The following is a 21824-nucleotide window of genomic DNA, read 5'->3' as shown; positions in this document are numbered from 1 at the left end:
TTTATCTTATATATTACAGACGTTACTTCAAAAAACTGAATTGGTATCCTCTGCTTAATTCAGAAGACATCATGTCAAACTTCGAAGAAAGTGCTTCAAAAAACCTTGAGCATACAAAGCATTGACTACATTAGGAATTTTCCAGTTCCAACTACTTAACAATTTGGATTAGTCAAATATTGTAGTACTTTCAACAGAGTGATTCATGACTTGATTGTATTTTCCAAAGACATGGGTAGAACATTTTCAAAGCCTAAAATATTCATCGGACAGAGCACACTATCAAACAAAGTTGAATGTCAGAATGATTATTTATAGGTTATAGTCAGCTACAATTCGTTAAAACCACATGATAACATAACCAAATGTATTTTGAGCATTCAAGCAAATTACAAGTAGTCTAAGACTGGGGTTCATAAACTGTTGAGAAAATAGCTGTCAAAGTGGCAAAAGACTGATATTACACCATTTTGACAAAGCTATAAATCGTAATTAGTGGTAATTCATTAATTAAATATTGCAATAATTGTGCATCTCTTTCCATTGTTTTTTTTTAAAGAATGTGTTCTATTTGATTGTTTTTCACCGAATAACTAGAGTAGATAATAAAGTTTTAATTCTACTTCCGTTTTTAGATTGCTCGCATAAAGACAGAGAGATAAGAAGAACAATGGAATTATCCTTCAATACCCGAGTTATTAACTGGTACAATGTCATTCAATACCCGAGTTATTAACTGGTACAATGTCATTCAATACCTGAGTTATTAACTGGTACAATGTCATTCAATACCTGAGTTATTAACTGGTACAATGTCATTCAATACCTGAGTTATTAACTGGTACAAAGTCATTCAATACCCGAGTTATTAACTGGTACAATGTCATTCAATACCCGAGTTATTAACTGGTACAATGTCATTCAATACCCGAGTTATTAACTGGTACAATGTCATTCAATACACTAGTTATTAACTGGTACAATGTCATTCAATACCCAAGTTATTAACTGGTACAATGTCATTCAATACCCTAGTTATTAACTGGTACAATGTCATTCAATACCCGAGTTATTAACTGGTACAATGTCATTCAATACCCGAGTTATTAACTGGTACAATGTCATTCAATACCTGAGTTATTAACTGGTACAATGTCATTCAATACCCGAGTTATTAACTGGTACAATGGTCATTCAATGAATATGATGGACTAATGATGTTGTTAGTTTCTTGGCCTTCATCCAATGCTCCATGGTTCACTACTTCTTAGTTTACAAAAAATGTGCTATTCCAAAAAAGTAAAAAGAAAATTGACAACTAAATACTAATGACTCCTATGCATTTAATATCATTATAAGATTTGACTTTAAAACATAGATTCTGATGCTTTTTATTTATTGTACAACTCTGATAAAAGTATACATTTAGAGAAAACATTGATTCATTATGAAATACATTTGAAACAAGTCAATTTAGCCAGAAAGCTAAATAACATTTAAACTTTGAACAAACAAACAAAAAGAATATGAATTCTACATAAAATCATTTCATAAATATTGCTTTAGTTCTGTTAATTTTTTTTTGTAAATTGGCTATTTTCTCATCTAAAGATGCAATTCCTGTTGTAAAAGAATCTTCTCGATTGACCCTATTATTGTTACATGTTTGAAAAACGGAATCTGAATCCGTGATAGAACTTATTGACAAGGAGAGATCTGTTCCTCCAAAGAATTCTGTCTGCACTGGGCTATCATTTCCTCTAGTCGCTCTTCTAGAAAAGGAGGTGTCAGAAGTGTGAAGGGGTGAGCTATGATTTGGTAGTGTTGATCTCACATTATAAAAATTTGACTCTTCAGATAAACCAGGATGTTTAAGTGTAGATTCATCATCAAACTGAACTGTAGGATAATGACTGTAAGGTGAATAGCTCTGATCATCTCTTTGATAGAGCTTGGAGTGTACCTCATCCTCTTGCCTGGTACTATTGTGAGCTAACAAAAAAGACCTTAAAGATGGTTGACCATTTGGAATAGAACTTGGATGTAGGTCAGCAGTTGGACATCTTGGATTTCTATCCAATACATTTTCAAATGTAGGTGTCGAATGTTTCGGCTCAGTTGATGAAAACATACTTTCAATATTGTTTCTGAAATGATTTTTTAAAAAACTATCGTACTGTCCACTAGTGCATGTGGCATTTCTGAAGGATCTCTTGTGAGAACCATCTAGATGACAAGTCGGTATAGGTTCTGATCTCAATGTGGACACATTTGATTCTTCCCTATCATAGCCATGATGTTTTTGTGTATTTGGTATTGTTCCAGTTGAGGAATGTGTATGTGGTCTTGTGACAGTTGAGGAATGTGTATGTGGTCTTGTGACAGTTGAGGAATGTGTATGTGGTCTATGTCCCCACGGGTTTTGTTCCCTTTCCTCTGATGAATAGACTGGCTTCGTAACAAGGTCACATTCACTAGCCACATGGATTTCTTCAAGAGATTGAACAACTGGAATTGTCACTAAATCATCATCACTATTTATTGCTTGAGTTTTTCCTTTCATTTGAACATGTCTATCGTATTTGTCACTCTCACTTTTCCTTCGCTGTCTTTTGTAGGATTTAGATTCTTGCGGAATGTCAGCACTGTAGTCAGTCTTTTCCAAAGATGGCAATGGAATAGAATTGTGGTGAAGATTAATTTCAGTGTCTGAAAAGTAGATCTCTTCTCCTGCTCTTTTCTTCCTCAAATGTTCATCTAAGGGAGATAAAAGCTGATTATGTTGTTCTATGGCTTGAGAAGTTAGTTTTGAGTAGCCTCCTAGAAAGAACAAAGTAAAGAATTAGACTAAGAAATTGAAAGAAAGAAAAGGTAACCCTCATTTTATAAAATCTAAATTAGGAGATAAAAAGTACATGGAGGCTATGTTTGTGTGAAAGAGTTTCTGTTTTACCCATATAGCACCGCCCATTTGTCTCTTGTTTGGTAGGTAATGCAAGTTGAAAAGCTTGTTTCGATTTTTAGCAGGAATATCAGATGTTATGAAGTAAAAACTAGCAGCAAGGAAAATTCTAACTCACTCCTTTACAAAATGTTCACTAAAAGCTTGTGATCACTGAATGCACGAGCTACTGCTTGAAGTTTATCAGAATACGCCAGTGTGAACATTGCAGGATTTTCTACATGCAAAAGATATTGATGGTATAATTGGAATCACTACCAAAACTAATTCATATTTGTTTCATGTTTGTAGGAAAAATCGTTAGAGCCATTTTTGAGATCAGCATCCATGCAGGTTACAGGTTTGTGGTTCCTTGTTCCATGAAGTTCTGACTTGAATAGAGGTATTGTAAAAATTAGATCGAATGAAAGCAAAAAAAAAAAAAAAAGAAATGATTTTGAAAAAAAGTGACCCTGGTTAGAGTGTCTAGTGATTCTGAAAAGTGCTTAGTTCTTTGAAGTATATACTAAAGGAGTACCACTAAGTGTGGGAGTAATGAAGTCAATCAGTCAGCCAGGACAAATATTCTTATAGTGTACATATTATATCTTTATACATCATACATATATCGATAGTCCAAATATTACATTATGCAATTCATAAATATTCGTCGCTTTTAAAATGTTTTATACCAATGTCTATATAAAACATGGTTACAAAGACAGTTTGTATACAAACTCAAAATCGGCCCCTGACGTGGTCCAACCAGGCAGGTAAAAAGGCAGATTTCCATATTTTCAGAAAGAACATCAGAATGAAATTCTATCAAAGACAAATGACAGAGAAGAATGAAGAAGGTTGACAAATCTTGTGTGGTGCCCCAGCAGACCAAAGGAAAGGTGAAAGTGAATGTGAAGTTAGATGTGAACCTGGCCTAGCTGTTGTCTTATAATGAATATCTAAGTGATCTAATAGTTTTGTAAAGGGTCAATTTCTTATTCAAATCCTCAAGAAAAAAAACAAAAACAATATAGATGAATAAAATACATTTCTGTAAAAGAACAAAAATAAATAAATAGTTAAGTGTACCATTTCCGTGGTGTCGCACTGCAGTTCACGCGATAATATGAAAACCTACTTACTAATTGTTGTTTTAAATTATGTCCAACTTTTATAGATTTTTTCTCTTTAAAAAAAAGAAAACTTATTTTTGTGTAAATGTAGTTGTTAGTATGACAGAACTTACAGAACTCAGCAATACAAATGTAATAAAAAAAAATTTTTGACAAAAAATCTAAAACCATTTGCATAAATATGTTTAAAATATGGTAAATGGATATCTCTCCTTCTAAAGAGCCTCACGTGTTTGTTACTATTAATAGTGAATAGTTGTAAAAGTGATGTATTTTTATGAAAAAACGGCTTGCATAAGTGATTTTTAAAAAAAATAGATTTTTCGCTTTCAGAAAAGAAACAAGGTTACAAAAGACAGTATGTGTGAAACACAAACACAAAATCGGCCCCCGAAGAGGTCCACCCAGGCAGGCTTCAATATTTTCAGAAAGAACATCCAAATGAAATTATATCAAAGACAAATGAGAGATAAAAATGGAGAAAGAAGGTTAACAGATCTTGTGTAGTGCCCCAACATTCCCGCAGATAAAAGGATAGGTGTAAGTGAATGTAAAGTTAGATGTGAACCTGGCCTAACTAGTTCCCCTTTGAGACCTTGTGGTCTATAGGGCAGATGATGTAAAGTTCATCTGTTTTTGTGGCCTACGGTTAGCGAGGGTGTCATGTAGCCAGCACAACGACCAACCGCCTATACTTTTCCCCAACTAATGTGAGGTACCCATTAGAGCTGAGTGGACTCAGGGGCGCCCAAAGATTCCAAAGTTGAAAATCCCAGTCTTCACCAGGATTCGAACCCGGGACCCCGGTTCGGAAGCCAAACGCTTTACTGCTCAGCCACCGTGCCTCCCCTGGCCTAACTGATGTCTTATAATTGATCTAATTGTTTTAAAAAGGCTCAATCTCTTATTCGAATCCTCAAAAAAAAAAAAAAAAAAAATTTCCGCAATAAAAAAAATGTTCAGAAAAATGAAGTTTATAAGATCACTATTCATTTTAAATTAGGTCTAACTTATAATGCATACTAATTAGCTTTTTCTCTTTAAAAAACTGCTTGCATAACTGATTTTAAAAATTAGATTTTTCGCTTTCAGAAAAAAAAAAGTAGTCGTTGCATCAGAACTTTGAATGGTCTAAAATATTGTGATGTCGCATTTTCAATATCTTTTCTAGTTTACAAGATCTAAACAGGACGGAAAGACAGACGGTCAGACGGACAGGCATTTCGCACAAAACTAATAGCCTCTTTTCCCCTTTTGGGGGCTGCTAAAAAAGTAGCTGTTGCATCAGAACTTTGAATGGTCTAAAATATTATGGTGTCAGATTTTCACTATCTTTTCTAGTTACGAGAACTAAACGGGACGGAAGGACAGACATTCCACACAAAACTAATAGTGTCTTTTCCCCTTTCGAGGGCCGCTAAAAAAGGTTTGAATTATTCTTCCAAAACCTATTCAAACATATTTTTCTACCATTATTTTATTTTCACTCTTGAAAATAAATACGATCATTATAGTTTTGGCTCTATTATTTCTAATTACATACATTTGGATAAATTGATTTATTATTGAAAAGGAAAACAATTTAGTCAAATTTGCCGTAGTGTATTCGTAAATTGTTTATACTTTAAATGGGGAGAGAAGTGCAGGTGGCTTTTGTGTTTCATGCAAATGCTATCTGAACCTTCAAAAGATGGTGCGCAAATGTGTTATTATAGGCTCAAAACACACAAAGCAACTGTCTCAGATGGTATTCTAGAAAAGTTAACAGACCTCTTCACTTCGTGCTGGGACAAATATCCCGCATGAACTTCATATCCATGTTTCAAGGCGAATCAGACTGCTCCAATTACACTGGCGTTACCTTACTGTCGGTAGATGGAAAAATCCTTGCCAGATTGACCAACTCTATAGTAGGCAATGTGCTCACTGAAAGTCTGTTTGGATGGTAGAGGCACATCGGACATAATGTTCGTCTGGCGTCACATGCAGGGAGCACAACCTGGACTTCATCGATCTAACCAAAGCCTTTGACACAGTCGCAATGGCTTGTGGAGGATTTTATCTCAGCTCGGTTGCCCTCCAAGATTCATCATTCTGAAGCAACTGCATGAGGATCAAAAAGGTCCAATCAGATACAATGGTGACCTACCAGCTAATATCTCTATAGAGAATGGTGTGAAGCAGGATTTTGTGCTTCCTCCAACACTCTGCCATATTCTTCGGATCAATGCTAAACAAAATGAGGTGACGCCTGAATGAAGGCATCAAGTTCCGCACTGATGGCAGCATGTAGTCAACATGCGGCACTTGCTTTCCCGAACTAAAAGTAAAACTGCTACCAAACTGTTCTAGGCCTCGCTAGGCAACAAGATCGGACAGAGAAGTTAATTAAAAGTGTTTTCTATTGTCGTAACCCAAACGTCCTTTGTTTTTACTAGGGTCCATCAGAGTTTCTTGTATGTATGTTACTTGTATTTTCTCTTCCATTAGTAGTGGTTTGCCGTAATGGTTTGATGTGTGTGTCGTGTCCACTCTTTACACGAGTCAGGTTGCGGACTTTGCGATGGAGAGTCTTCATGTCGTTCTTGCATCTGTTTGTGTCTCTTGGCCTCAAGCAAGCCTCTTTATCTGATTGTCACTTTATTTTCAAATCTACTTCCCTATAGGCTTCCTTTGCTCGATCCTGTATTGTATTGTTCTGGTCTATTCTACGTTTAGCATCATTGAACTTGTCCAACTTAAACGGTCAGGTGCATGGGACTTGCTTTGTTTGGCACTTCAACAAACATTTGCGTTTACCGTTGACAAGGTATGAGCCCGATATCCGCTAAGTTCGTCATACGTGCAAATCTCATTGAAGGTGTCTCCATTTGGTGACCGCCTTGTTTTCTTGTGGATTTGTCTAGGATCAATTGACAGGCCATAAGGTTGTGAAGAAAGAAAGATAACGCTCGCCATTTTCATTAATGTTTACTGCAGAGCCATATGACCCAGCATGGGCGTAGCCAGGATTTTTTTCGAGGAGGGTTTTGGGGGGGGGGGTGTTTCCACTGACTTTTCGTTCACGCGACAATTCGTTCACGCGACTATTCGTTCACCCGACAATTCGTATGTGATAAAAATTATACTTAAAAGAAAAAAAGAGATCTTACAAGCTTGCTGAAAAATTTAAACGGGCCCTCATTTTGAGATAACTACAGTGCATAATCTGAGATAACTACAGTGCATAATCTGAGATAACTACAGTGCATAATCTGAGATAGGTACAGTGCATAATCCTGCTACTATTCTATTAAAAAAGTGTAGGTTGGAAACCTAATCTGATATCCACTGCACTTTATTAATGGAGCCCAGCGACTGGTAGCAAGTGGTAACTATAATTTTGCTTATTTTTTTATTAGAAGGGAGAACTGCAAAAATTCCCCCTCCCTTTTGGCTATGCTCATACAATTTGTTAACTGTAGTTTGCTTTAGTTTTATATTGAAGAGTAGAGTTTTGGCGTAAAAAGCCCGCTGGAGGGTTTTGACGTAAAAAAAAAACACTGTGCGAAAAAGGGGGGGGGGTTAAACTCACAAACCCTCGTGGATAAGCTCAGTCACCGTATTGGCAGTTGTTTGCTGTAGTTTTATATTGAAAAAGGGTTTTTAACGTCCAAAAAAATCAGGAGGTGGGTTTAAATTCACTTCCCTTTCCTTTTTAACAACGCTCATAGAATTCGATGATTGTGATTAGTTGTTTTTATTTTTTTTTTTTTTTTTTTTTTTTTTATTAAAGATGGGGGTTTTAGCCTCGAAATCCCCTGGAAGGGACTTTTAAACTCAACGCCATCCTGGCTGCGCAGGTCAAATGATGATTAACATTAAAAATGTCGCTTATAAAAAAAATAAAATTAAAGCAAAAAACCAGTGACCAAATTCCACTACCTACATTTCGGGGAGGGGGGGGGGGGGTTAACCCCGAAACCCCCTTCGGCTACACCCATTTGTCCCAGTACATTTTTGAAGCCAGTTTGGTTGCAAATGATTCAGGCGTTGAAGTCTCTGATCAGTAGGATGGCTGGAAGTCTTATTAAGTAACGTCTGGAGCTGGTCGTTGTGCTGACCTAACACTAACAAACATGGAGGTAGCAAGATGTCAGTGGTGCGAGATTGCAGGTTGAGCTACAAAACTTCAAGACGTTGATCCAATAATGACATCTTAGGTTACTGTGCTAAGCTGTTAATGGCCAAACATAAATGCCATTGCTCTATGAATCTTAACAGCATTGCTTTAAGGTCTCTATTTAAAGCTCGCGTATCACCCTTTCCACTTAAGACTTTAAAATATAAAAAAGAAAAGAATAATGGTAGGTAGAGCTTTTCTAAAATAATAAATATGCAGAATTACGAGACACACTTTGGATTGCACTAATCTGTCTAAAGCACAGCCTATCATACCAAAAGTTTGATCACTGATACGTTTCTGGCAGACAGTTGAAGCGGTACTTGATGATCACTCTATGAAGACGTTGGGGTTGCAATAACAAAACTAAAGAAAACATTTGGCTCTGTTGGTTTTTCTGGGAAAGATCTACGAAATGGTGTGCAGCCCTAACAGAAAAACTTAATTAACAATTCTTTGATGATTATGTTGGGAAAAAATATGCAGTTTAGCATCAGCGTTCAGTGATGCGCCTAGCCTTGTACCGAAAGAAGGTGATGAAGTCTAATTACACCAACTACTGTGGCATGACTCTGTTACCATTAGCAGGCAAGCTCTAGAGGAGATAGAGTGCTAACTGAAAGTCGGTGTTGCTTTAGAGTTGGTAGAGGACACCGGACATGACATTATTTGACTAATGCAAGGGAAGCGCAGAGAACAAAACTTGGACCTATAGGCTAACCTTGTCGATCTTACTAAACATTTTAATATATTGAGTCTCTAAGCGGATGATTGTCACGGTACTTCTCTAAGCGGATGATTGTCACATTACTTCTCTAAGCGGATGATTGTCACGGTACTTCTCTAATCAGATGATTGTCATGGTACTTATCTAAGCGGATGACTGTCACGGTACTTCTCTAAGCGGATGATTGTCACTGTACTTCTCTAAGAGTGTGATTGTCACGGTACTTCTCTAGGCGGATGACTGTCACGGTACTTCTCTAAGCGGAGATTGTCACGGTACTTCTCTAAGCGGATGATTGCGTTTACACTGAACAGACTTCAAGCTCTCAACGGATTCACCACTGCATTGTTTGGAACTGACCATCACCCAAAGAAAAATGAAAGTTATGTCTCAAAACTCTCTGAATGGAAATTACTAAGTCACACAAATCTATGTGAATGGCCACTTACATAAAGACTACTTCGCATATCTCAAATACATAGTATACAATGAAGCATCCTAACTAAGAGAGAAATAGAGAACCTATTAGCCTAGAGCTAAAAGCGCATTTGGTGGTCTTCAAACAGAAGTATGGTGGAATAAGTCGCCTGCCTGCCAAAAAATAGCAATGTCTACTAAGAAGTGGTTCTTAAACCCTTCTATACTGCTCTAGACCTGGGTGCTATTCAAAAAGCAACTTAGGCTTCCAAAGCGTTCCCACCAAATGTGACTCATTATGGACTTACTAAAAGAAGATTACACTTACAACGCCTTTCGAAGGAATGCACCCACATTTTAGAAACATTACTTGGTGTTCCACAGTTAACCATGGGGGACAACTCTCTGCCAAAATGCATTTGGGGGCATGCTTAATTAAAGGGGGACATATTAACGAAGTGGACCTTCCCCTCCTGAAAGGCTTTGGAGAATAGCTCAGGCGTCTGCTCGCCCTCTCACATGCAATGAGGCAAAAACATGAGAGCTATTGGGTTTCTAAACACACATGGAAAACTCCTTCAAATGTCACAAATACAGCCAAAGACATTGAAAAAGTGCTTTAATGAATCACTAGCTGCATAGAAAGGTTATAAAAATGAGTACTTTGAATGCATTTAAAACAGCACATTACCTTGATGATTACTGGTGGGTACAAACATTGGTCTGTGATGAGAAGAATGTGATTTACTTTTTCCACTAGAAGGTCCAAACTCTTTCACTTTTTTGGGTGTTGTAGATTTATTAAAAACTTTTCGTCTGGAGTGGGAATGATCAGCCAATGTATCTTGAGTCTTGTTCTTCAAGGAATCAGATGACCTAAACAAAGCCATACCATTCTTTGAAATATTGGATTAGAAAAAAAAAGAACCCATTTCTTTCATGTTTTAATGATTCTAGCTTCAGATAAGAATGGGTTATTGATGAATCTATTTTTATACATCAAATATTGTATTTGAAAGAATTTTGTTATTTTATGTAAAGGACACTTTTGTATTACTTTTTTTAGTGAAAAAATTTACATTTAAAATTGAATAAATTTCCAATAAAATATTTCAAAATAAATAGGTTGAGTTGAAATTCAAACAAGTGTCACTGTATTTTATGTAGTATAGATATTTGTATATTTTGAACAAAACACAAAAGAATGCCTGCATACCAATACAATAAATCAAAAGAAATACCTATATTGATTAGACTGTATAATCCTTCTAAGATGTTCTATTCCTTGTTTGTGAGCTAGACTAGCCATTGATGATGTATAGCTGGTTTCAAAGACTTGTAACACATTATCTACACCAATCTTTAAGGAGCTGACAGTAAACATTGATAAAATAAAAGCTATACTTCTTAAAACAAAAATGAACAAGATTTATATGCATACAATGAATTAAACCTGAGTTTTATTGTGCTGGCTGAAGAGATTGTAAGTTGAACCGTCCAAAAATTACTTTACTTAATTACTTAGTTGGCTGCAATATCCCAAGACCTGGCCCTACTCTTGTTGCTTAATAACAGACAGTTTTATGGAATATGTATGAGATTTTACAACTAAGCTTTTGGATTGCTTTCTTTTACTGAGCTACAAAACAAACAACTTTTATTTACTTGCTTTGCAAAAAGTCTCAGTATTGAATTTCTAATAATCTATTCACTATATGTAACAAAAGAGCAAACAGCTTACTTTGACAGCACAGCTTTGTATATAACATTGACATCAACATAACATTAACTCATCACAGAATCTTTATTGATTTTTTTTTTAATACGTTGCAGTAAAATTGAGTATTATAATTAGGAATCTGCAAATCTGTATTAAAATCATGGGAATCAAGAAGGGAGAATTCATCAATGTGAAATGAAAATGTGCAAATCCAAGTACTAACTCAATAAGCTCCTGAAGACGAACAATCTCCTGATCTTTCTTTAAAGAATTAGCTTCACAATCTTTCAGTTTTTGGTTAGTTTTGTTCACAATGGCCTTTTGATCTTCAATATCTAGATCTTTACATTTCAATCTTTGTTGCAGTTTTTCTATTTCTCTATCAGCTCCAGAAAGCTTCTTATGAACACCCAGGGTTTTCTTGGACACTTGCTCAAGTGACTGGTGGAAGGATTTCTTCTCTTCATGATGTTTTTCATTCAATTTCAAGAGTTCTCTATCCTGAAATTGGGATCAGCATAGGATGAACTAAATAAAGCAGTATTCTAATTAAACAATTATTCTATGTATTTTTTCAGGTGACTAATATTTAACTTTTAACTTCACCATAACAATATATTTAAGATCTCTAGCTCTTTTCATTCAATTTTCATTCAATTTCAAGAATTCTCTATCCTGAAATTGAGACCATCATAGTGTGAACTAAATAAAGCAGTATTCTAATTAAACAATTATTCTATGTATTTTTTCAGGTGACTAATATTTAACTTTTAACTTCACAATAACAATATATTTAAGATCTGTAGCTCTTTTACACAAAGCTTTACATAAACATTAAAAAAAAACATAACCAACAAACAAACAAAAAACACTACCAAAATTAGATCTCTTCTTAACCAACAGACCTGGATTAGTAGCAGATTATGATATTATCCCTGGTCTATCAGACCATGATATCATTAAAATACACAGTCAAATAAAAGCAGTAGCCAATATAAAACCCAAAAAAAAAATCTTACTCTGGAACAAATGCAACCTAACACAACTACACCAAGCTACATTAAAATTTCAACAAACATTCTTATCAGAAAAAGACATTAAACCAACCAGTCAATGACCTCTGAATTTTATTAAAAACTATCTTAAAAACATTATAGAAAATCATATACCAACTAAATACACATCAAACAAAATAAATAAATGCTGGTTTGATAACAGATTAAAGAAGCTTTGTAGACCGAAGAAAAACCTATATAAAAAATTTTAAGAAACTAAGGCAGAAAGAGTTTATAAAAAGTATATTAAAGTTAAAAGGAGAAGATAACACATGATGATAATGAAACTAAAGCTAACATCCTAAATAAATACTTTGCATCAGCATTCTCCACCCCAGGAGACAAAGACATATTACTTAATTTGAACACAAGTAGACAACATAGGAGATATAGAAACTACTAGTGAACATTTAACCAAATAAAGCATCTGGACCTGATGGTATTCCAGCTAGATTACTCAAAAACAAAGCAATGAGCTAGCACCAGTGTACAAAATACTTTTTCAGGCGTCTCTTAACCAGGGCAGAGTATCAAGGGACTGGAAAGAAGCTAATGTATGCTATTTAGAAGTTTTGCTCAATGTTCAGTCAATAAAGCAGTCTTAGTCTTAGTCCTTAACAAATTTTGTCGTTAAATTAGGTGTCTAATAAGCCAAAGACTGACTGAAAAAAATAAATCTTTTAGTAATTGGAGGTGGACTCAAGAAATCAGTTCCTCCCCTCCTGCAATGATTCTATGTGATGGTCATGAGAACCAAGCACAAAAGCGTTGTCATAGATAAATAAACTGAAAGTAGATAAAGATAAAAGTTGTGCTCATTAAATGGATGTGACAATAAACAACAATAAATAAAGTAAGCTTTAAAATACCTTTAGACTTATTGTTTTAACCAAATCTTGCTGGCTGCTTAGCCACTTAGCTCTTTCCTCTAATAAGGAAGTCACCTGGCTATCAAGTTTGTCTTTCTCCTCTAAAAGAAATCTCAATTTTGTTTCAAGATGCAGCACTAACAGCACAAAGAAAGACAAAAATAAAAATAAGTTTTAGGATCACCTGGAATAAAACACAACAAACAAAAACTAGTAGAAAAGTTTGAGCAGCTTTCTAAATATTTGCATTCTACTTTGGAAGAATATCATTTTCTTAAAAGAATTGTTAATTTTTAAAAAAATAGCTAATTTAAATAGCATACATTGGTTATGGGGTATAGAGCTCCTAGTCAATGTCTGCCAAAAAATAGTCAACATGTATTTTTAATTAATTAATTATTTATTTATTTTGTTTTATTCTTTCATTTTTCTTTTGTATCTAATAACAATGGAAGAACACACACACATAAAAGGGGGGGGGGATCAAAATTTCAAAATAAAAGAGCCCCTAAAAAGTTGAAAATGGCTGTTCTACAAATACAAAAATATAGATCACCCAAGCATGTCATATTCAAGCATAAAGATTTTAATTTCCCCAATAAAATGTACAGATGCTTTTAGAATTGTGTGAAACTCTTTAGACTTCCTGAAAATCAAAAAGATATTCCAGCAGGCACCTTGAAAAAATTCCATTATGGAATTGAAGCGCTGTGCGACCTCATTAAACCATTTGACCAAAGAGAAGGATTTTTCTCAACAGACGGAAAGCTCTTCACCCCATATCCTGTCTGAAGGTTACACAATGTATGTAAGCATTACTGAGTTGGATCTCACCATATACATAATTTGGATCCGTGATCTTGCCCCCCAATAAACTGTTAGAGCAGATACAGGAAATTTCTTCATATTTCTATTATGTGATTGCCTCAAAGCATGGAGGAACCAGGAACCAGATTCAAAGGTAAACCCTTGGGGACCAGTTTGGCTACCTATTTCTAGCATATCTGGTTCCACTAACAGACATTTCCATAGATGTGCCAAATTGAAGCCACAGGAGATGTCCTCTGTCCAGCTGGCATCTTTGATAAAAGCCACACACAATGGACACAAAATGCGCCCCTGTTGGTCATTAGAAAGATTTGACCAGATGTGGATCGTGAGCTCTTTACTTCAAGTTCTGAAGGTTCCACACTAGTAGTGTACATGACTATGGTGGGGTGGTGCCATATGTGTAGCGCACAGCCTCTGGATCAAGCCCACTTGCTACATGCAGTAGAAAGCTGCACTAACTACTGGGAATTACTTCATAATACTATTCTGTAACCACCTCAAAGCTGTTTAAGGACATAGTTGCCAAATACTATGGTGGTCCCATTTGTGGTGGACTTGTTGATCTCTCTTCCATCCTCACCCTCAGTGAGACTAAAAAAACAAAAAGATCACCAAGGATAAGCTGACAGGGGCCTATTTGGCTACCTGTGGTCATTAGCCTATCCAGTTCCACTACCAGAGTTTCCACTGATGCACCATGTTGAGGCTATGGAAGTTAGAATCCTCAGTCCAGCTGGCACCAGAATTCCAAACCCCAAGGCTAATTAAGCACTTAACACCATGTGAATTTCAACCTAATAATTTTTTAATTTTAAAGCCATTCTAAGCGGACATGGTTTTCAACTCTGTTATCATTATGTTCATAACAATTTAATACACTGAATGACTACACAACACACATTTCGTGAACACATTCTTAAGGACGAGTTACAAGCACATATAAACATAAGAACGACAACATATCAGCATATAATTTTCATAACATCTTGCGAGGCCATGTTATATGTGGAGGGCAATGTTTTTCTTTCCTCATTTTTTTTTGTCTTCCATGTTTCATCATGTCAAAGACTATGTACCAAGAATCTCATAGACATTGATCACCATTTTACTCAGGGAACAAGTGCCAGTGTGAAAAAGGACTTTTATATTGGTGACATTATCTCAACATGTTGTTCTAAAGATCCTTCTCAGGAATTGCTGCTGAGCCACGTGTCAGTGCGTAGATTATGGCATTCTAGCACCAATGTGTATTAAGTGCACTATTTGTGAACGCACTTTCTTTTTGTTGCCTTGCTTGTAAGTGGATGGAGTGTTTTTGTTCTGCTGGTGTAACGTTTGTTGAGATTCTTCTGTGTTCCCCTGTTTAGGGTGAGTATCTAAGGCATAACTGCAGTTGTTTTGATGCCATAGTGATAGTCTACTAGACCTTTCTAGTTTGTCTTTACTTTGTCTTTACAGGGAGTTAGTTTGGGATTGGAAGTCTACGCTGGTGACTAAAGACAGCAGTGTGTTGTGTTGTGGTTTCGAACATTAATGTGTACGTTGTGGGACAGCAAGGGGTATAATTATTATTTAATTAATAAATTCACAGTATTTTAAAATGTTCCAAATTCAATGTCATTACTCCATTAGTTTGTCATCATACTTATATTTATATCATTAAATATTTACATTGTTACCAGTGAGTCATTTATTTATTGTAAGCACGAAGGTGCCTGGTTGAATGTCAGGGGCCCGGGCAAACGAGCTAAGGCCTTAACATAACCCTGACAGTTGGGGGCTCGAGTCCGGCTGTGACTACCAGTCACAGAACTATAATTTTAATCATTATATAAGTTTTAGTTACTTGATTATGTAGCAGCAGTGTCTACAATCTAATAATTGTTTACATAGTATTGCATCACAATCTACTGTACTAATATTGAATTGTGTACCATTGGCAACGATGTATATCGAAAGTAGCAAATAAATACATCCTTTGTGATATAAGTGATATAACACTATAACTATACTGTACTATATACTATATAACTATTGTATTGCAAGATTGAAACGCATTTGTATTTTCTTGTTTTCTATATTGTGCTTCACCTTCGAACGAGTGTCTTCTCGCTCCCGGCAACAAGCGAACGTGAGTGTAAAGTGGCTGTTGGTAACTACTGAAGTCTGAGGCTACTAGTATTGTGGTGGATTGTCCTGTGGCAACTATATTTCGACGCTGTGGCCTGAGTGAGGCACTTTCCTCCGACGTGGGATACTGCACAGATAGGTTTCTTTCTTTGCCATTTAACCGCAGGCTCTAGGCTTTAGTTGACCTCTTGTACAATTAGTAGAATTTTTTTGGTTCCCATATTGTATATAATTTAAATATAATACAGCCAAGTAGTGTACATTGTATTTACCATGGAAACTAGGTTGACAATTACTGCCCAGTTTATAAGTGATGGTCGTTCTCTGGGGTACGAAGGTGAAAGGTTGGAGAGGTATGTGGCTGAGCAGAAAGAAGACTATGAAAAAGTTAAGAAAGAAGAGTTTGAACGAGAAAAGGCTAGATTTGAGAGAGAGGAAAGATTGAAAGCTGAGGCGAAGGCAGAGGAGAAGGCCAGATTTGAACGTGAGGATAAGGCCAAGCGTGAGGAACACGAAAGGTGGAAAGAAAGAGATGCCAGGGAGGAACTCAAGAGGAAAGAGGAGATGGAACTAGAAAAAATGAAGGAAAAGTCAGCAACAGCGGCTGGGACGGCAACACAGGCAGAGGTGCGGCCTAGAAATGTTTTAGATAAACTTGACAAGAGCTTCCAGGGAATGAAGGAAGACGATGACCTGATGGCATATTTAACACACTTTGAGGCCGTCGCAACAAGATGCAAGATTGATAGAAAGGAATGGTCATTGCTCCTGTCCTATAAACTAACTACCTTTCTAAGAAACTGTATGCTGCGTGACAGTCTGTTTTTGAATGAAAATTATGAGGAAGTGAGGACCGTATTACTCCGACATGCGGATATAAACGCGGAAACCTGCCGCAAGAGGTTCCACCGGGTAAAACCACGACAGAACGATTTTAGGGGTTTTGTCACAGAGCTGCGAAATGCGTTGGACAATTGGTTGAAAATGGCTGAAGTAGGCAAGACTGTGGAAGAAGTGAAAGAGTTGCTGGTGAAAGATAGAATACTTGAGAATGTGTCCGGTGATGTGTACAAGCAACTGATAATAAGTAAGAAAGGCACCGTTGATGATATGATTGATGTTATTGAAGGTTTTAAGGTTGCTAGTGCGGGTGTGTCGCTTGCTAAGGAAGACAAAGTGTATGTTGCGGCAGCGTGTAGTGAGCCTGTGATGAATCGGAGTCCTGGGGGCAAAAGGATGGAGATCGCTTGCTTCAGTTGTGGTGAAAGGGTTCCAAAGACTTACCCGATTAATTCAACTGATAGGGAAGACGATTGTAATACTGTGGTCAGAGCACATGAGCAGAGGCCAAGTGATAGATGACTAGAGGTCCGTCGCGAGTCCAAGAGTCGTCGTGACTATAAGCTGATTCCGGATCTTTACACAGTGACAGTTAGAAATTTACCATATAATGTTAACTGGCAGAAGTTAAAGGATAGGTTTAGAGATGTTGGTTTGGTGGGATTTGTGGAGGTTTTGATGGCGAATGGGAAGTCAATGGGTATAGGTCATGTTAGGTTCAGGAATCTGGCAGACGTTGCGAGAGCAGTTAAATATTTGGACAAGTCAAAATTTGGAGGTAGGAATATTGTGGTTGTTCCTCATCGTATAAGCACGCGGGGATAACGTGATGATAACTAGGGTACTCTGGCAAATCGATATTGGGTTGTTTAAATAGCGAGACCTATGGATGAATGGTGTTAGTATATTTAGATGTTGATGTAGTCAATATTCTAGACGAAGCTATTTTTTTCCATTCCACTTATATCTTTATATATACTTAAAGTAAGTTGAGTATACACTTTGTTATTTAAAGTATCGGAACCATATCTGTTAGTTATGGGAGTAAAAGTTTCTTGGTAGATACGTGGATTTAGTTTTTCCTTTAAAGGCATTCTTACGTCGGTTAAAATCCATGAGAGTAGACTGGAGCTGTGAGTGTGCGGAGGCATTGAAGAGAGTGCAGGCCTGTCTGTGTAACTATCCTATTCTTCGATTGCCTGATTCTTCTTTACTGTTTTATCTCCAGACTGATGCCTCAGACAAAGGGATCTCTGGCATTCTTAGCCAGTGTGTGAATGGTATGTTGCATCCTATAAAATTATGTGAGCCGTAAAGTGTTGCCTCGGGAGCAGAAGTATTTTACCATTAAACCTGAAGAAGTGGCCATTGTATATGCAATAGAAAAAGGGACAATTATTGGCCGGGAACAAAATTTAATCTCCAGACTGACCACAAGGCTTTATGTTACTTTAGGAGCACTAACTGTACCAATGCTCGCATTACAAGATGGGCACTAGTGTTACAAGATTATTCCTTTGATGTTGTTCACGTCTGAGGAAAGGACAATCTGCTTGCTGATCCGTGCTCAAGATAGACTTTCCAATGTGCAGCTACATAAGTTACATATTTATGTATTTTTGGTATATACATGTCTTATGCATTTTAATGTTCCAATGTATACATTATTGTTTGAAAATGTTTGCACTTTATGTTAGATGAAATTATGTTGCATTTAGTATTATTGACATTAATTTGTTAATTATGCATTTTAAATTTGATCGGTTGGTAGATGTGATTTTGTGAATGGTTCATAGTGTAATGTGGATACTTTGGTAACAAGTGTCATTGGTAATTTTTCTTCTAAGTTGTTATGTTTGGAAGAGTGATGTTAATGCGGATGAATGTTCCCTAGCTGGATGTGCTCACCTTGTAGCTGCCATGATATCTTCTTACTTTTCTTTCAGTTTGAGGTACGGAAACTGGTCCATACTTTGTAAGAACCAGTTTGGGGGGAGAGGGGGAATGTCGGTGCGTAGATTATGGCATTCTAGCACCAATGTGTATTAAGTGCACTATTTGTGAACGCACTTTCTTTTTGTTGCCTTGCTTGTAAGTGGATGGAGTGTTTTTGTTCTGCTGGTGTAACGTTTGTTGAGATTCTTCTGTGTTCCCCTGTTTAGGGTGAGTATCTAAGGCATAACTGCGTTTCGCAGTTGTTTTGATGCCATAGTGATAGTCTACTAGACCTTTCTAGTTTGTCTTTACTTTGTCTTTACAGGGAGTTAGTTTGGGATTGGAAGTCTACGCTGGTGACTAGAGACAGCAGTGTGTTGTGTTGTGGTTTCGAACATTAATGTGTACGTTGTGGGACAGCAAGGGGTATAATTATTATTTAATTAATAAATTCACAGTATTTTAAAATGTTCCAAATTCAATGTCATTACTCCATTAGTTTGTCATCATACTTATATTTATATCATTAAATATTTACATTGTTACCAGTGAGTCATTTATTTATTGTAAGCACGAAGGTGCCTGGTTGAATGTCAGGGGCCCGGGCAAACGAGCTAAGGCCTTAACATAACCCTGACACCACGTTTAGTCTCTTTTTAACCTTTATGGATGTCTTCCATATCTTGCAAGCATATGTGGCTGATGGGATGATGATTGTACTGAGGATGTAGATCTTGGTCTCTAGGCTGATTGATTGGTTAGCCCAAATAGGCCGTGTTTTTGGAAAGATGGCTCCTGGTTTCCCTAGCCAACATACAAGAGCATGATTGACATATCCATTGCTTATGATTATGCCGGCTAAATTGGTGAACTATTGTATTTAATCAAACTCTTTAAGTTTGCCAGTGTAATGTCTGAAAGCTTATCCCCAAAAGTGCCCAACACTATACTGTGAGTCTAGGTGTAGTAAAGAGGGTCTAACAAGAAAAAAGATGCATCTCAATAATTGGGTTCTCAGTCATCCCCTATCACCTGAGATAATATATAATGGCTTATAATTGTGGCTAATGCTAAGGTCACCAAAAAGGTTCCATGAATTTAGCTCAGAGGACAGACACTCTAGTATTGGAGATTTGGAAAATAATATAATTAATTATTATTTAGGACAATTCTCATTCAGTGGGACACAGGAAAACAATCCTAAAAGAAACTTGCAGGAGATTGAAATGCTCATTCACTCTCAAGGTTGGAGTTATCACAAGAATAAGAACCCTGTGAAAAGCTGATGAAAAGGATTTCTCCAATTTGGTTGCTAAGAGGCATACATTCTTTGCCCCTGTTTCAGTCTGAAGGTTCCACTATGACTGAGAACATTTCATTGGATATCAACCATCCATCAATTTCAAATGAAAGAACAATGTGCACTTGGGGGAATTCTTCATTGTGCTATTTTCACATTTCTCAACTAATCAAGATAGCCTTTATGTGGAAAGGCATAGTTGATTTTTTGGACTGAGCTATAAAGTCTCTGATGAATCTTTAACCTGCTGCACCCCACAGACATTTCTACAGGCCAGAAAGCTGTAGCCTCTACGCACTCCGCCCTCTCAACCAATAGGTAGCACATCCAAATTTTCACCCTCTACTTTCTTTAAGCCATCACACAGACACAGATTTTGATTTCAAACTTATTCAAATGAAGCATCATCATTATCATAATCTACCATAAGAAATTCTATAGCACTGTAGCCACAAAGCAATGATTGGTATATTATAATTTTTTTTTTAAATTACAGGATTTTAGCAGAAACAGAATTATAAATGCAACTTAATAACTGGAATAAGTTTTAAATTCCTTTTTATTTGGTTTCATCCTATTTAGAATTCTAAAAAAAAATAATGATACTGACCTTCGTTAGAAGTTTTTTGTAAGGCCTGAGAACATTTACTTTCTTGAGTTTCAGATAGCTCCAACTGATGCTTCACTTTGTCTATTTGTCTGTTGATGATAGCTTTTTAGAACAATACTTGGCAAAAATTTAAAACAAATCTACACACTAGCTTAGCCTACCATCAATAAAAAAAGTCTTTGAAATCTACTCAGTACTCAAATAAGAATACGCTGTAATGAGAAGCACATAACAAGATGTTTGAGCAAGCAATCAGACTGATATTAAGTCTGAATATTGACACACACACAAATAAATAAAGAAACCATAAAAACCACATCTAATTCAGAGAAGCATAGGCAAACTCTTGAACACAGCAGGAAAAAAAACTGAAATGCAACTGAATGGAACAAAGCAAAAATTTATTACAAACTTTTATGTGGCCTCTGCGGGTCATTTGTAATACATCTGAGTTACACAGAAATTCAAGCCTAAATCACAATCACTATGTATCTATTAATTCATAGGAAGCCATTATTATCACTTCACTGCACATGAAATACTTAACTCCAATTAGAAATCTTCAGACTCGAGGACAAATTTATTATAATAACTATTATTTTAAAACCAAATCGTTATGAAGTAAAGTAATAATAAACATCTACATAGCTACTAAATAAAGGAAAATAATTTTTTTTTCAACATACATGCACACAATATGCATACTTAACAACCACAAAAAAAAATTAAATATATATGTATGTATGTATGTGTGTGTGTGTGTACATAATTAATCCCCATTACATTCTGACCCTTCATTCTTTCGAAAGACATTTATTGTGCCCTTGAATAGGTTCTTATTGAAATTAGTGGAAAAATTGTAGACTCACGCCATTGCCAGCAAGGAGGTCTGGGGGAGTACAGGCCTAGCACTATTTCTGGTATTGAAAGCCAACAAAATGCATATTCTGAGGTATCTACAGTGTATTATCCTGCTATTAAAAAGTTTTATTTCAAAAACCTAATATGCTATTCTTACTGACTTAGACCCTCCTGCGCTGTTTGGCACATTTGCCGGCAAGCTGTATCCACAAAAATTTGTCAGTGGCAATGTCTGAAGCCTCTTCCCACCAACTCTGAGGACCTCTATGAAAGTGTGGTGTCAAGTTGTACTA

At 36.3% G+C, this 21824-nt stretch overlaps 2 protein-coding genes across 9 annotated transcripts in view; one reads left to right on the top strand and one right to left on the bottom strand.

The window, feature by feature from the left end:
* Positions 1-1375: 1375 nt before the first annotated feature.
* The window catches only part of LOC106053309 (kinesin-like protein KIF20B), a 74159-nt gene continuing 53710 nt past the window's right edge, over positions 1376-21824 (bottom strand). For all 7 annotated transcript variants that reach the window (XM_056025909.1, XM_056025908.1, XM_056025907.1 and 4 more), the window contains 6 exons: positions 20671-20759; positions 13025-13161; positions 11324-11601; positions 10622-10750; positions 10072-10256; positions 1376-2820 (listed from right to left, as the gene is read on the bottom strand). In XM_056025909.1, coding sequence (XP_055881884.1) covers positions 1544-2820; positions 10072-10256; positions 10622-10750; positions 11324-11601; positions 13025-13161; positions 20671-20759 — 2095 coding nt within the window. In that variant the 3' untranslated portion in view covers positions 1376-1543. The remainder of the gene's footprint in view (positions 2821-10071; positions 10257-10621; positions 10751-11323; positions 11602-13024; positions 13162-20670; positions 20760-21824) is intronic.
* Positions 15054-19393, top strand: LOC129925719 (uncharacterized). 2 transcript variants are annotated; one of them, XR_008777450.1, is made up of 3 exons: positions 15054-15223; positions 15314-18988; positions 19086-19393. XR_008777450.1 is itself a non-coding variant. In XM_056025914.1 (2 exons), exon 2 carries the CDS (start codon positions 16259-16261, stop codon positions 17345-17347), a length of 1089 nt encoding a protein of 362 aa, XP_055881889.1. In that variant the 5' UTR covers positions 15054-15223; positions 15314-16258; the 3' UTR covers positions 17348-19393. The 2 variants fall into 2 exon arrangements, 1 of the variants encoding a protein (XP_055881889.1); XM_056025914.1 differs by having other exon boundaries at positions 15314-19393.

Source organism: Biomphalaria glabrata, chromosome 4, assembly GCF_947242115.1.
Source record: "Biomphalaria glabrata chromosome 4, xgBioGlab47.1, whole genome shotgun sequence".
Lineage (NCBI taxonomy): Eukaryota > Metazoa > Mollusca > Gastropoda > Planorbidae > Biomphalaria > Biomphalaria glabrata.
The sequence above is the reverse complement of the archived record's forward strand: the minus strand, read 5'-3'. Positions and strand labels throughout refer to the sequence as shown.